The sequence below is a fragment of the Pleurodeles waltl genome, chromosome 6 (assembly GCF_031143425.1).
Source record: "Pleurodeles waltl isolate 20211129_DDA chromosome 6, aPleWal1.hap1.20221129, whole genome shotgun sequence".
In the NCBI taxonomy this organism is placed as follows: domain Eukaryota; kingdom Metazoa; phylum Chordata; class Amphibia; order Caudata; family Salamandridae; genus Pleurodeles; species Pleurodeles waltl.
In genome coordinates this window covers 398,752,358-398,765,402 of record NC_090445.1, presented here as the reverse complement: position 1 = coordinate 398,765,402, position 13,045 = coordinate 398,752,358, and the positions used below count along the sequence as shown (strand labels likewise).

The following is a 13,045-nucleotide window of genomic DNA, read 5'->3' as shown; positions in this document are numbered from 1 at the left end:
GTCTTGCTGTCTGAAGGAAGAACATCCACCCATTAGTGAGGGCAAGGGTCAGTTGGCTGACCTGTTTGAGCTTAAGGGAGGTAACAAGCTTCCAGAGGCCTTTCCTGCTTCTGAGCTGACCACACCCAACTGGCATCTGTGGGAGTGGGTCCTGACACCCCCCCCCCCAGTTGCCATCCTCCAGACCCTTGGCTGGAGTCCGAGTGTACATTTGCCTGCTTAACTGAAGGTTTCACTGGATTATACACAGAGCAATGCTGGGCCTTGCACTGCAGCATGATGCAGCTCTTGGTTATACACAGAGCCTTGCATCGCAGCACTGCTCAGTTCCTGATCACCACCTTTTGCAGACACGACAGTGTCGCGTTGCATCACCACATGGCCCCCTTTATCATGAACAGATGGTGAACCCGGTCTGAGCTCCATCATGCAGTCATTGAATAATTCCTGATTGCAATGCATTTCAGGCCATCCCACCCTTTATCATGGGATCAGGTTTTTAGTGAACCACATGGGTCAGAACCTGTATGGGACACTAAAAAAACGTTATCCACTGATGAAGGGCTAGACGGCCCTAAATATATAGAGATTCAGGAATTATTCAATGACTGCATGCATTCGCAATAGTGGTTGAAAGTAATGGATAAATAAAAGAATCAACTTATCCTTTGGAAATACAAGTTATTTTTGCATCAGAATCAATAATGTTGACCTGTAGATTTAAGCTTTAAATTGGATTAGAGCTGTGAAAGATGGAAATGATCTGATCCTCTCTCAAGGGTTTTTGGAGTGGGGGTGGTGGGGTAGGGGGGGTAACGTTGTTCCGGGACTGGGACAGTGCTGCTTATTTACATTAATCTTTCAACTTAGCCATTTTTCCCCTCAGCCTTTGACATTATAATTTCAGCTATCCCAACCTTTTCTTGTTCCTCTACAGGGCTACTAAGTGTGGGTTCTCCTGAGTGAGCAAAGGCTGACTGTTTGGGCCCTTTATGACTGTCGCTGCTTGTTTGTGCTCCTTGGCCAGAATCTTTTTTAAAACCTCTGGAGAAGTTTCACCATTGTAAAATTCAATCTGGGATCAGATAGTTCGAAGCACGTTTCCATCACCTCCCTTCAAGTCCTTATGCCTCTTACCTTTAGTTTCCTGCGCAGAAGTGTATGAGGTTCAACAAAAACAAATTTGCACAGGCATAACACACAGAGAATATCCTCAGGACCTTGACTATATAACCAGAAATGTATTTGGCCTTTAATGTGTTTCTATGTGGGTGGTGTCTTAGAACAGACAGTATCCCTAGCCTGTATTTCAAAACTTGTTCTTGGACCTGATTACTATAACATTTTCTTAGACAACTCTGTGGTTTAAGCTTAGTATACCCGCAAATGGTCATCCAACCATTGATACACTTAGACAAGCTGGCTTTGTTTTCCAAGATTGACAAGTCCTGTATACTAGATTTCTGTCAGTTTTTTAAGTTCTAAATGATTTAAATGTAAAGCACAAGCACCAGGAAGACCAAGAGTGTTTAGGGCCAGGTGTAAATAGCCCAGTGTGGGGGAACAAGTCCTCCCTCGTATTTCGGCCCATATGTGGTAACCCAGGGATCCCTAAGGAGTGAGTTTTAACCCTTGATAAAATTTCACAAAGGCTGCTTTCTGTGCCATTGATTGCTTTATTATATGAAACTCCAGTCTGATTTTGGCTGGTGAGGTGTATATTGGCAGTTGGAACCTTGACCTGCAAAGTTTGAATATAACTTTACCCAGGATAACACTATCCTGACCCCTGAGGGCCTTGCTTCCATGTGTCAGTGTTGGAAGGACCTTAGATTTAGCCACCTGCAAAATGGGGGTAAGCATTGAACCTTTCATCTTTTTATATAAGGACCTTAGACCAAATGCCAGTTTCCAATTAAAAACCTAAGGTACCTAAACCTATTAAAAGTCTCCGTTTTATCACTGCCCAAGAGCCAGGTATGTTTCTTCCGACTTTTTCCTTGAATTACTAGCTTGGTTTTCTTCATGATAATAATCAGACCGTTATTCTCCGAATATCCCAAAGTTGCATCTAAAACTTGTTGCATCATCAGCATAGAGAAGATTTGAGAGCTCAAATCTGCCCAGTTTGGTATTCGTGACAGTAGACAACATTAATGCCTGGGCAAGTGGGAACCATCCTCTAACTTAACTCAGACCCATGTGTCAGTATGCAGTAATTGTAGGGCCCTTAACAGGCCGTCTAGGATGTTCCAACTAGCCAATTTCCTCCAGCGAGTCCCCCAATGAACCCTGTCTAATGCTGATTTATAATCTATGAAACAGACAGGATAGTTGTTTGACATTGCTAGCTTGTAAAACAGGGAGAGAGCCATGATGTTAATATTGTTGTCCCTGTGTGTTTTGTAAAACCTGCTTGATTTAGCGGTATAATGGTGTTCACCTCCGCCCAATGATGTAGGTCTTTCAACAATGTTCCTGCGAAGTATTTAGCATCATTGTCTATTATTATCTACGGTTCTGACTGCTTATGCACTATTTGCCACTGAATCTATTGTTAAGTTAACAATATGTTTTCCTGGGTTCTAGTTAACGACTCTGTATCTTACTTAAAATCTTTCCATAAAATGTTATGAAAAAAGAAATGTAAAGCAAGATAGGAAGTGAGTAGGTCCCAACAGTTTGAATATATAGATGAGTATTCTTTCCTTGTTGTAACTGCAAGTTCAACGAGAGCTAAAAATTACACTAACGTTACTGAACCCTTCTGGCGCGTGGATTTCACAAAGCAGACTTCAAGGACGATGTTGTGTTGAATAAGTGTTTAGTTACATTATGATTACAAACACTGACCTCTACACAGCTGGCAAGTTTAGATTCTCCCTTTTCAGTTGGAGATATTACTACGTCTCAGTTTGGTAAAGCAGAGAGTCTGATGGAAGAGTTTGCTGAAAACTATATTACTGACACTAATATAACTTTTTAATGGAATTCTCCTTGAAGCCAACAATATGCTTCAGAACTGGAATAAGGCAGTTACTTCACTGATCTCAAAGTCAGATAAAGCTCCGAAGCTCTGTGAATCTTATCAGCCAAGCGTCTTGCTTAATTCTGAAAAAAAAATATCTTCGGGCATTTTGGAAAGTCAGTATTTAGAATCACAGGAGGCATTGTATTGAGTATTCCGGAAAAGGTTGGATTAACAGGAAAGGTAGTGGCTCTAATAGATTTACCCACAGCAGAAAGGTTCCGTTAGTGAAAAATACCTCAGCTGCAGCAACAAGCTCCAATCGGTTAAAAGGGACTTACATAAGGGAGGTTCTTCATCACTTTAATCTCGGGTAGCACATTTGTAGGGCAGTTCAGGCTATGTATCGGTTTTCCCACCAGTAAAACGTTAGTGAATCATAATTTGCAACTCACACTTAAAATAGGAGAGGTTAGGCAGTGGGGGACTTTACCCCCTTCTGTTTGATGTGTTTATTGAATCCCTGGCGCAATCTTTAAGGTAACATGTACAATTCATCCCTTTTCATTATTGAGAATATAGATGTAAAAAAGATCAGTGAAAGTAAAGGGAGCGAAGGTATTAACGTGAGGACCCAACTCCAATTCTATACCTTTCCTCTGAAAGTAGAATCACAATAAATTATATTTCCCTTCTAAGAAGTCATATGGATGAGGCATCTTCCATGAGGCACCCTCTATGATCGCCTTTCTGGAATCATGGTTACCTGCAAGAGTCAGCATTGCTTTCCTCAAGGACACTGAGCTAGAACGTGCTCACAAGGTCCCCACGTTTTGACCTAACAATGTTTCCTCTCCGAGATCTCTGATTTTTAAACCCCTGTGTAATCTACATTTGTTTTTTCATTTAAAAAAAAAAATACATCTACAGCCGTGTTTCCTTAGTTCCCATGTAACGCAGCAAAGAAAAACGGTGCTGTATGCTGTGCCAAGGCAAAAATAGCACGTAGCCATATCTGTTAAGGTTGGCCTGCTTCTGGTGCCATCAACTGTGCTAGCATAAATAGACTACCTTATGTGATGAACAGCCTCACTCATTGATGAAGAAGTGAGTGTGAGCCGTCATAGGACGTGTCCAGAAAGTACACCCTTCCATAACAAATGCCTAAACAAACATGGACCATACCTTAAATGGGTGCTGTGCAGTGTGCACTGCAGATGTATTGTACTCCAAATCTAGGCTGTCAAATTGTCAAATACTCAAATAGTTCTCATTTGGTGCAAAGAATATCGAGGTCATGGTCCTAAGACTCAGGGAGGCTTCCTTTTGGGGTTACATTTCTGGTCAACTGGAAACTTAAGTAAATATTTTGTTATAAATTTGGAAAATCACTATTATGCCAAAAAAAATACATTACAAAAAATAATAAAACAGCTTTACAATAAAACTTTACTTTAAACCTGCTAAGAGAAATGTGAGCCAGGGAATAGGTCTACAATACAGAATGTAAAGCTATTTCCTCATTTAATTTTCTTAATCTATGTTTGATAACCGTTTTTCAATGTGACTCTCTAAGGATCCTCAAAAAGTAGACAACCACGAGTTAAGTGCACATAAGACTTGGGATCCTGGGAGGTCGGGCAAGGCTAGGGTCCATGGAGTGAAGACGCTGCTCTGAGAGTTCCTGACTGACCACAGTTAGTAAAGGTGGTACTGTGGTCCCTGATGAACTGAAACCACTGATGCAGACCTACTAAGCAATGAGGAGGCCAGAAATAAGAGTCTACTTCCCTCACACAGGAAAATAGGTGATGACAGGGACACCTAGAGTGGTGCAACTCGATTGGGGGCAGCCTCAAGATGACAACTTCAATAACAAGGGAGGCTGAAAAACAAAGAAAGTACCAGACTGCCCCAGCTGCCTAATCAATGCTGGGCTGCTGATCGGTGACTGAGTTACTCACATTCACCCTACCTGGGATGTAGAGGTGGGTGAGCCGCGGAATGTGCACAACTGATAAGGCTGGCCCTACCGCATGGGAGGGAAGGGCAGGGTTGCAGCGCCTGAGGCCCACCAGGGCTGAATACACAGGACAGTGAGGCCCCCAGTTGATGTTCGCAGCTGCGAGAGGAAGAAAACGGGTGGTACACCACAGATGCAGTGTCAAGATAGTGGCAGTGTGCCTACACTGATTCAAGTGGCAACCTCAAAGGGCGAAACCAGACCACTTGGCTGTTCCTTATAGGAGTGCTATGGATATACAACCCCCTGGCTACCTCTGTAAGAAAGAAGAGCTGTGAGTGTGCACTACGAGAATGCGTGGCTGAGAGGACAGGCTCCACCATGTCAATACAAGGAGAAAGAAGCTGCATGCCTGGAAGGATTGTGAAGAGACGTAATTCCCAATTAGTGTTTCCCCATGCGAGAAGTGCTGTTCTAAGAGGAGTCCACTAAGTGCTACAAGCACGGTCTAGAAGTGCATTCCCCCATTACAAAGAGAGAGGCAAGGAATCCAATTACGCCCACTGCTGGCACAGTGGACAGAAAAACCTGGCTTAGGCACCAGGGGACATACACATCCGATCTAAACTGCAGAGACACTAGTTGCCCTAATGACTGTGAAGTAGCGAAGAAAGCCAACAGGGGCTACTCCTGCCTAGATGAGGCTCCCACCTGGAACCCAGACACAAGAAGGAATACAAGAGAACACTGGAGATGGAGAAAGAGAGCACGGGGGGTACCACAGCAGAAGAAGGCAACTCTGGATTAAATTCTGGATGCCATAAAATTAAAATAAAAAATAAATAAAATAGATGTGGTAGTGACAAACTTAGGCCTCCTACACCAAAATCAAAGGAATTTGGCAGACAAAGTGCATAGATATGAACAGCCCTGCATGGCAAGTGTGAATGCTGATGTAATACATTTTTCACAAAAAGTACATGTCCTGGAACAGAGATTGGATGACTTAGAGGTGTGCAACACCATTGAACAATACCTTTCCTCTCTCTTCTCCACAACCAGTGCAGAGAAGTCACACAAGTCTGCAGTGTTAGACAAATAGTCATCATGGCTGAGTGGCAGTTGGTGTGACTCCTGGGGACTGGGAGTTGTGGCGTTTATCAATGTTGTTGAACCACAATCTACTGGTCAAAGTAAACTGGGTGACAAACATAGGTGGTCTAGGGGCAAATACACAATCAGTCTGATGGAACAATACTGGGGCACTACCTGAAGGACTTTGGTGGACAGGGAAGCAAATCACAATATGTTATAACCACACCTAAATACACATTCATGACAAGGAACATGTAGGGCTTGGGTTCTGCATTTAAACAATACAAGGTCCATGAATAATTCAGGAGTCAGGAAGCCCAAATATTATTCCAAGGGACACACTTGAGGGCACATTATGTAATGAAACTACGGAAATAATGGAGAGGGGAGATATATGCCACCAGTTACTCTTCATACGCAAGGGGGGCACTGATATGGATTAGGGCAGGGGTACAGTTCAAGACCACAGAGACCTGCAGGGTGCATTTGTGCTCGCATCCAGATGATTAGATGGACAGGAAATAATGCTCAGTTGTGTGTACACCCCCAACATACACTAACCTGACCTATTTTAACACTATGAGGGTCATTATGACCCCGGTGGTGAGTGTAAATGTGGCGGTAGCATCACCAGCAGGCTGGCGGTATATACTGCCACATTATGAGAATGGCAGGTTGGCTGCAGCCAACCCGTCACTTCTCCACTCATACAGCTATGGCGGTATGAGCCGCCGGGCCGGAGATATCAATCTCCAGTCCGGCGGCAAGCACCTTACTGCTGGCCGCATTATGGGCCTGCCTACCACCATGGTTTTCGTGGCGTTAGCAATGCCACTAAAACCATGGTGGTAGGCCCTACCGGTGACCGGAAATTCCTTCCTGGTCACTGGTAAGTGGCTCTCCCACAACACACACCTGACACCCCCCCCCAACCCCTCAATCCAAAGCCCCACCCTCACCCCATATACACACTAACCCCCCGATCCAAACACCCCCCACCCCCTCCGATCCAAACACACAACCCCAGCCCTTTCGACCCTCTCACTCGCCCCCCCCACTCCCATACATGCACACACCCGCAAACACGCACCACGCATACACCCAATCACTCACAGTGGCATACACTCATTCATACATGCATACTTCCAAACATGCTCGCACACATTCTTATACACAATCACACTGACATGCAGACACGCACTCACTTCACCATTCTCACACACATTCACTCACACGCATACAACCATGCAAACAACACACAGAGTCATTCACACACTCACTCACACATTCATGTACACACACAGACAACACCCCCCACACTCCTCCCATGTCGGAAGCCTGACTTACCTTTGTCGAGGAGGTCTTCCGGCAGGGAACAAGAAGGGGCACTGCTACCGCAGCAGCACCCCACCAGCAGAACACCCCCAGGCCGTATCACAGGTCATGATATGGCTGGCGGAGTTCTATTGGCGTGGGGCTGTTGGTGGTAGCAGCGCCATCTTACCACCATCCGCCACCATGAACACTGCCGGATTTCGGCCCTTCTTGTGGCGGAAGTCTGGCAGTGCTCATATGGCAGATGGATGGTAGCAACGGAGGCAGTATTTTGGCGCCCGTCACCGCGGCGGTAGGTGTTTTTTTCAAAATGTCCACCGATATCTGCACGTTAGCCATGAAACCAAATGCCTCTATAATACTGGAGGGAAACACTAACTGCGGGTTGGATGTAGCATTACACCATTTGTATCCGCCCTTGCCGACTATCCTCGATGGCGACAGTGGTGCAAGCATGCACAAAATGGTTCCATGATTGGAACCTAGAAGATGTAGGGCAAATTTGTAATGCAAATGCAAGAATATTCCTTTTTTTGGCACTACATGATTTTCTTGTATGCTTGGATAGGATTTTAGTATCTAGACCCCTTGCTCCAATGATTACCTAAGCGAAGTACATAGGCAGAACAGCCTCACATCACATCACATCCCCTTGGTGGTGCGTGTGTAGTGGGCACACCTCACCCCCCCAGACTTGACATGGCACTTACAGGTTGCAATGTTGCAAGATGGCATGCAGAGAGGTACTACAGCAAGGTATATATGATTATTTCACAGAGAACAAAAGTGCAGCCTCCTAACCTGGGTTGGAGTGGGAAGCCTTTAGGGTGGTGTGAGGGGACAGTGTATAAGGGTTGTAACAGGGCTCTGTGAAACACTAGACCAAGAAAGTCTGCCCTAGAGAATAGCCTATGACAACGAGAGTGAGAAGTAGTCCCACACCCTAAATGTAAGGCACTGTTGTGACCTGAGAGGAAGAAATACGTGACCCAGGTGGAATGGCTCATATCCCTTAATTGCAAAACATATCTAGCACAGCAACACGAGGAAGGCGACAAGATGGGGTGATTATTAGCACGGCTCTCCAGGTCACACAGATTAAAGATGAACAGGGCAGAATCAAGATTTCTGACAGGACATAAAACAAGTGTTTCATGAACATTAAGAGAACTTATATGGGAAAAGGATAGAAGTAACAGACAGTGAAATTGCAGACCTATTGGCCTGCTGTAGACTGACAAGTGATAGCTGAACAAAGGGACAGGTTAGGAGAGACAATCATGGAAACTAAAAAGGCAACTGAGGAGTTGGCCACAGGTAGGACATTAGGGGCCTCATTGCCAGTTTGATGGAGGAGATTACTCCACCCCAAACGTGACAGATATCCTGCGCGCCAAATTACAAGTTCCATTATATTCTATGGAACTTGTAAAATGTCAGCCCTACATCTGGCTGGAATACCAGTCAAAATGATTAAACCTATGCTGATGCCCTGACCTCACATCTCACCAAAGGGTTTGCAGCTGCAAAAGAGGCTCGAGTGCTACTACTGATGAAAAAAAGACACTGATGATATCCGTCCCACAATCCTGAGGAAAACTGAAGCATGTTACTTCATAAGAAACCCACTCAAATGCTTAATGTTGATTAGAATATTTTGAGAAAAACACTGGCCAATAGATTATTGTCCATTATGCCCCAGACAGTCCATCCAGTCTGGAGTCATGAATGGGTGAAGCACAATAAATAGTATCCACAGACTTCTTTTGTATTTCATGAGAAACCCCAGAGCGCAAGAAGACAGCAATGGCCTTGTCTATGGACTCAGAAAAGATATTCAATATGCTCAGCTGGCAATACTTACAGGCAGTTCTCCAAAATTTGGAGATGGGAGAAAATTGGGTACAATGATTGGCACTGTTGTACTCCAAACCAACAGCAAGGGTGCATACAGGCCAGCTGATCTCAGAAGCGTATGAAGTTTTCTGAGGTGAGGTACACAATAAGGCTGCCCATTATCACCACTGTTCTCAGCACTAGCAGTGGAATGGTTAGATAGGACAACATGCTGTGGGGAACAGAATTGGCAGATGGCACTAACTCCCCATCCCTCTACCTGGATGATATGATCATTTACTTGAAAGATTGTCAGAAAGATCTGCATTAAATACTACCCCTACTGGAGGAGATGGGAAGGGTATCAGGAGCCACACAACTGGGGGGAAACTAGTGCATTTCCAATAGTGCTGCAAGATGGCATTATACTTGTGAAGCTGGAAATCAGTGTTATCAGCTGGTATGACTGCACCTTTTGATACCTAGAAGTCCAAGTGTATCATACTGATGATGATGTAAAAGAGGGTAACCTAGGCTCCACAATGAGAGCTATATGGCGAAGCATGGAGATCTAGAACACCCTACCACTATCAGTGATGGGCAGAGCAGCACTAGTCATTATGATAATTATTCTATTATTCTGTAAACTTGCTGATATGGGTTAGGCCCGGCTGGTTCAGAGCTCTGGATAGACCGCTCCCAAACCTTATATGGGAAGCAAGGAAAGATAGGGCAGGCAGATACAGTATCAAAGGCGTCAAAAGGGGGATGGTTACTGTGTCCTAGACTTCAAAGCCTATTGCATAGCACCCCATTTAGAATGTGTAGCTAAATGAATGGAGGGCAGGGACTTGACAGACTTAGCCACCATGTGGAGAGGGATGCAGGGGATGGTCCTTCTGCTGCTACTGCCCAGTAGCAAGAAGGGAGGGCAGGAACTATTCTGGATGGGAGCTCTTGCTTGAAAATGCTGAAACCGATGCAGATATATAACCAGAGATCTGAAGCTCACCTATGATAGAAGGAAATGTGGGGACAAGGACAAATGAGTCCCACTACTCAAAGAGCTAGAACTCCTCTTTACAATGGGAATGGGAGCACCCTTGCCTCTTGGTTTTTATAAAAACACGCAAAACATGTTTACAAAAACCATGCACCCCCATGAACCAAGTGGGAAGCAAGTATCCAAACATAACTCATAGATAAGCAATGAAGGAGGACTCTGGAATGCACAAGGAAGGCATCAAAGAATGTAAGTCTGCAATATACACAATTTAATTGTTTGCATACAACATATTTCACAAGAGACTCACACAAATAGCTACTGGAACCATACACAGTTGCCCGAGGTGTAATCTCCCAGAAGCTGACTTTATACAGATGGTTTGGGGATTGGAGGCTTACACTCTGAGATAAAAGGGGGAGCAAGCTGCAGATTTTGAATACAGGCAATAAATAACACTAGTGAAAAGGTATCTAGCTATGTACTCGAAAGTCGACTACATGCCACATGGCATGGAAGAGAGAAGCATCCCAATGGGTACAGAATGGATATATAGCATTACAGCAAGAAGCAAATAGAGGCTGTAGGAAGTACCCTATCGCAGGTGCATGGGGAGATATCCTAAGGGCCTCTGGAAACCCTGAACCACACATCATAGGAGTAAGGACTGACCTTGAAAGGTATAGACCCAGACCCCTTAGACCACACGCCTGCACACTGGTGTACATTATCTAATGTAAAGAAAGACATTAGTAAATGTGGAGTTAAGGTGTTGTTCAAAAACAGTTAAGTCAACTTTAATTCCTTTTTTGGAAATATCTGCAGCAACGGCTTATCCAATTGCCTATTGAAAGATGTGATGTACCCAGCTGAAAAATAGTAGGATGAGTTCAATTGGAATCCAAATGTTGATAATCATCAGTCATTGTCTATATTGTATGACTATTTACATGTACAAAAAATAAAAGCACATCTTAAAAAAAAATAAAGACGCACTAAAAGACAAATGGATACACGCTATTCCATGGAAAAAAAACTGCTTATTCACAAAATTGGCAACACAATCCTTCACTTGTAGGATCCCAGAGGCATTCAAATGTAAATGATTTGGAGATTGTTAAAGACCTACACTTATCTGAAATGCAGTTGGTAAAAGTGTCAAAATTCAACCAAGTGAAACTGAAAGCAAGCACAGTGTTTATATTTGCATGGACTGCACATAGCCGGGATTGAACATGTACAGGTCCACAGATGACAAATGAACCAGATTATGATGAACGTTCTTTGCCTTCAAGTTTACCTGTATTGTCATTAGAACTTACCATGTTGAACCAGAAACTCCACAGAGATACATGATGGAGTCCAGTAAATCTTCATTGTGAAGTTCACACAGTGTTCCCATGAGCGCTATCATTGCACGTAGTGCTCCTCCAGACCCCAACAGAGCTACACAAGGAACTTTATCCTGTAAAGAATTAACAGAATGATTACTATGGTGATCATATTCTTTATTGTAATACGCATTCACTAATTTGATGGTAGTACTAATTTTATTGTGGCAGAACTACTCATGCAATATTGGCTCAATCTATCCTTATGTAACCCAGGGACAAAGTGTAAAACTCACATGCATCATTGAAAGGGTGCAGTTTGTTTAGGACCTGAGATATGATCTTGCTCATTTTGAGTGTGACAGACATGGATTAAACAGACATTATTAAAAGTTTGAAGACCAAATTTTCAGTAGCCAAGATCTGAATTCCCACTCACTATGATTAGTTGATGGTAGCATTTGCATATGGCTACACACTTTCAATGGGACTGCACTATAAAAACATTAAGAAAATAAGACAAAGACCTGGATTAAGCAGTTAAATATACAACTATTACTAAAGCGTGCTCTCAAATTGCATGTAACTAATGAAGTAGAGCAGCTTTTATACTTAGAACTTTGGGCCAGAATCTATAAAACTGGATTGCTGGCATCATGTGCAATGTGCGGCTGGGTGCTAGGCCCCACATGAGTCACTGAACCCTGGTTGCCTGGACTTTAAGACTACAGTGGTAGACGAGGATAATAGGTTTCAGTCAATCAAGTTAGAGGGCAAAAGATCCACAGAAGACACAATATGAATTGTACTAATCAACCTATATTTTAATTCAGTTGACCCGGGGAGTCTGGAGAAAATGTGTCATCTAGTCGAAGTCCTAGAGGGGGTATTGTGTGATCAACATGGGCACAGTGTTATTATCTGGGGTGATTTTAATCTCACATTTCTTGGAATGGTGGCAGATGACGGTCACCCAGTAAGCCCAACAACCAAGTTGCTGCAAAGCTTCTTTGTCAGGCACAGTTTGGTTTCTATCCAGCACACTCTGGAAGAGAATTCCCCAGATGTAAAGTATCCAAGCACATTTCAGGGGAAAAGTACTTTAGACTACATATTCTTCTCGTCGGAACTCTTCAAGCACTTTAAGTCTTTTGAAATTCACAACATTGGGGCTAGTGACGACCTACCTCTCTGTATAAAGTTGGGTGTGTCCAACTTTGCCGACTGTTGGTCTCTCAAAAGGAGATGAGCCTCTGCAGGTTATACATTGCATAAAATGGGTAAAATGGGGGCCGTGTTTCTTGGAAAAGCTGTACATTGGAAATTGGCTAAGGGTTCCTCCCTTTTGCTACAGTCAGGTGTGAACCTGCTGAACAACTGGCCGGAAATGTCTATAAACTTCTGCACCAATTGGGTTCCACTCTTTCCCATCAAAGGCTGCCACCACATTCTTTACAATCATCTTTGATAAGGGATAGCAAGGTGCGGATTCGCATGCTACAAAGACTGTGCCA

The 13,045-nt window shown here is 43.7% G+C and overlaps 1 protein-coding gene across 1 annotated transcript in view; it reads right to left on the bottom strand.

The window, feature by feature from the left end:
• Nucleotides 1–13,045, bottom strand: part of PLA2G4C (phospholipase A2 group IVC) — a 519,666-nt gene that overhangs the window by 401,473 nt on the left and 105,148 nt on the right. The window contains exon 4 of the mRNA XM_069238317.1: nucleotides 11,523–11,665. Coding sequence (XP_069094418.1) covers nucleotides 11,523–11,665 — 143 coding nt within the window. The remainder of the gene's footprint in view (nucleotides 1–11,522; nucleotides 11,666–13,045) is intronic.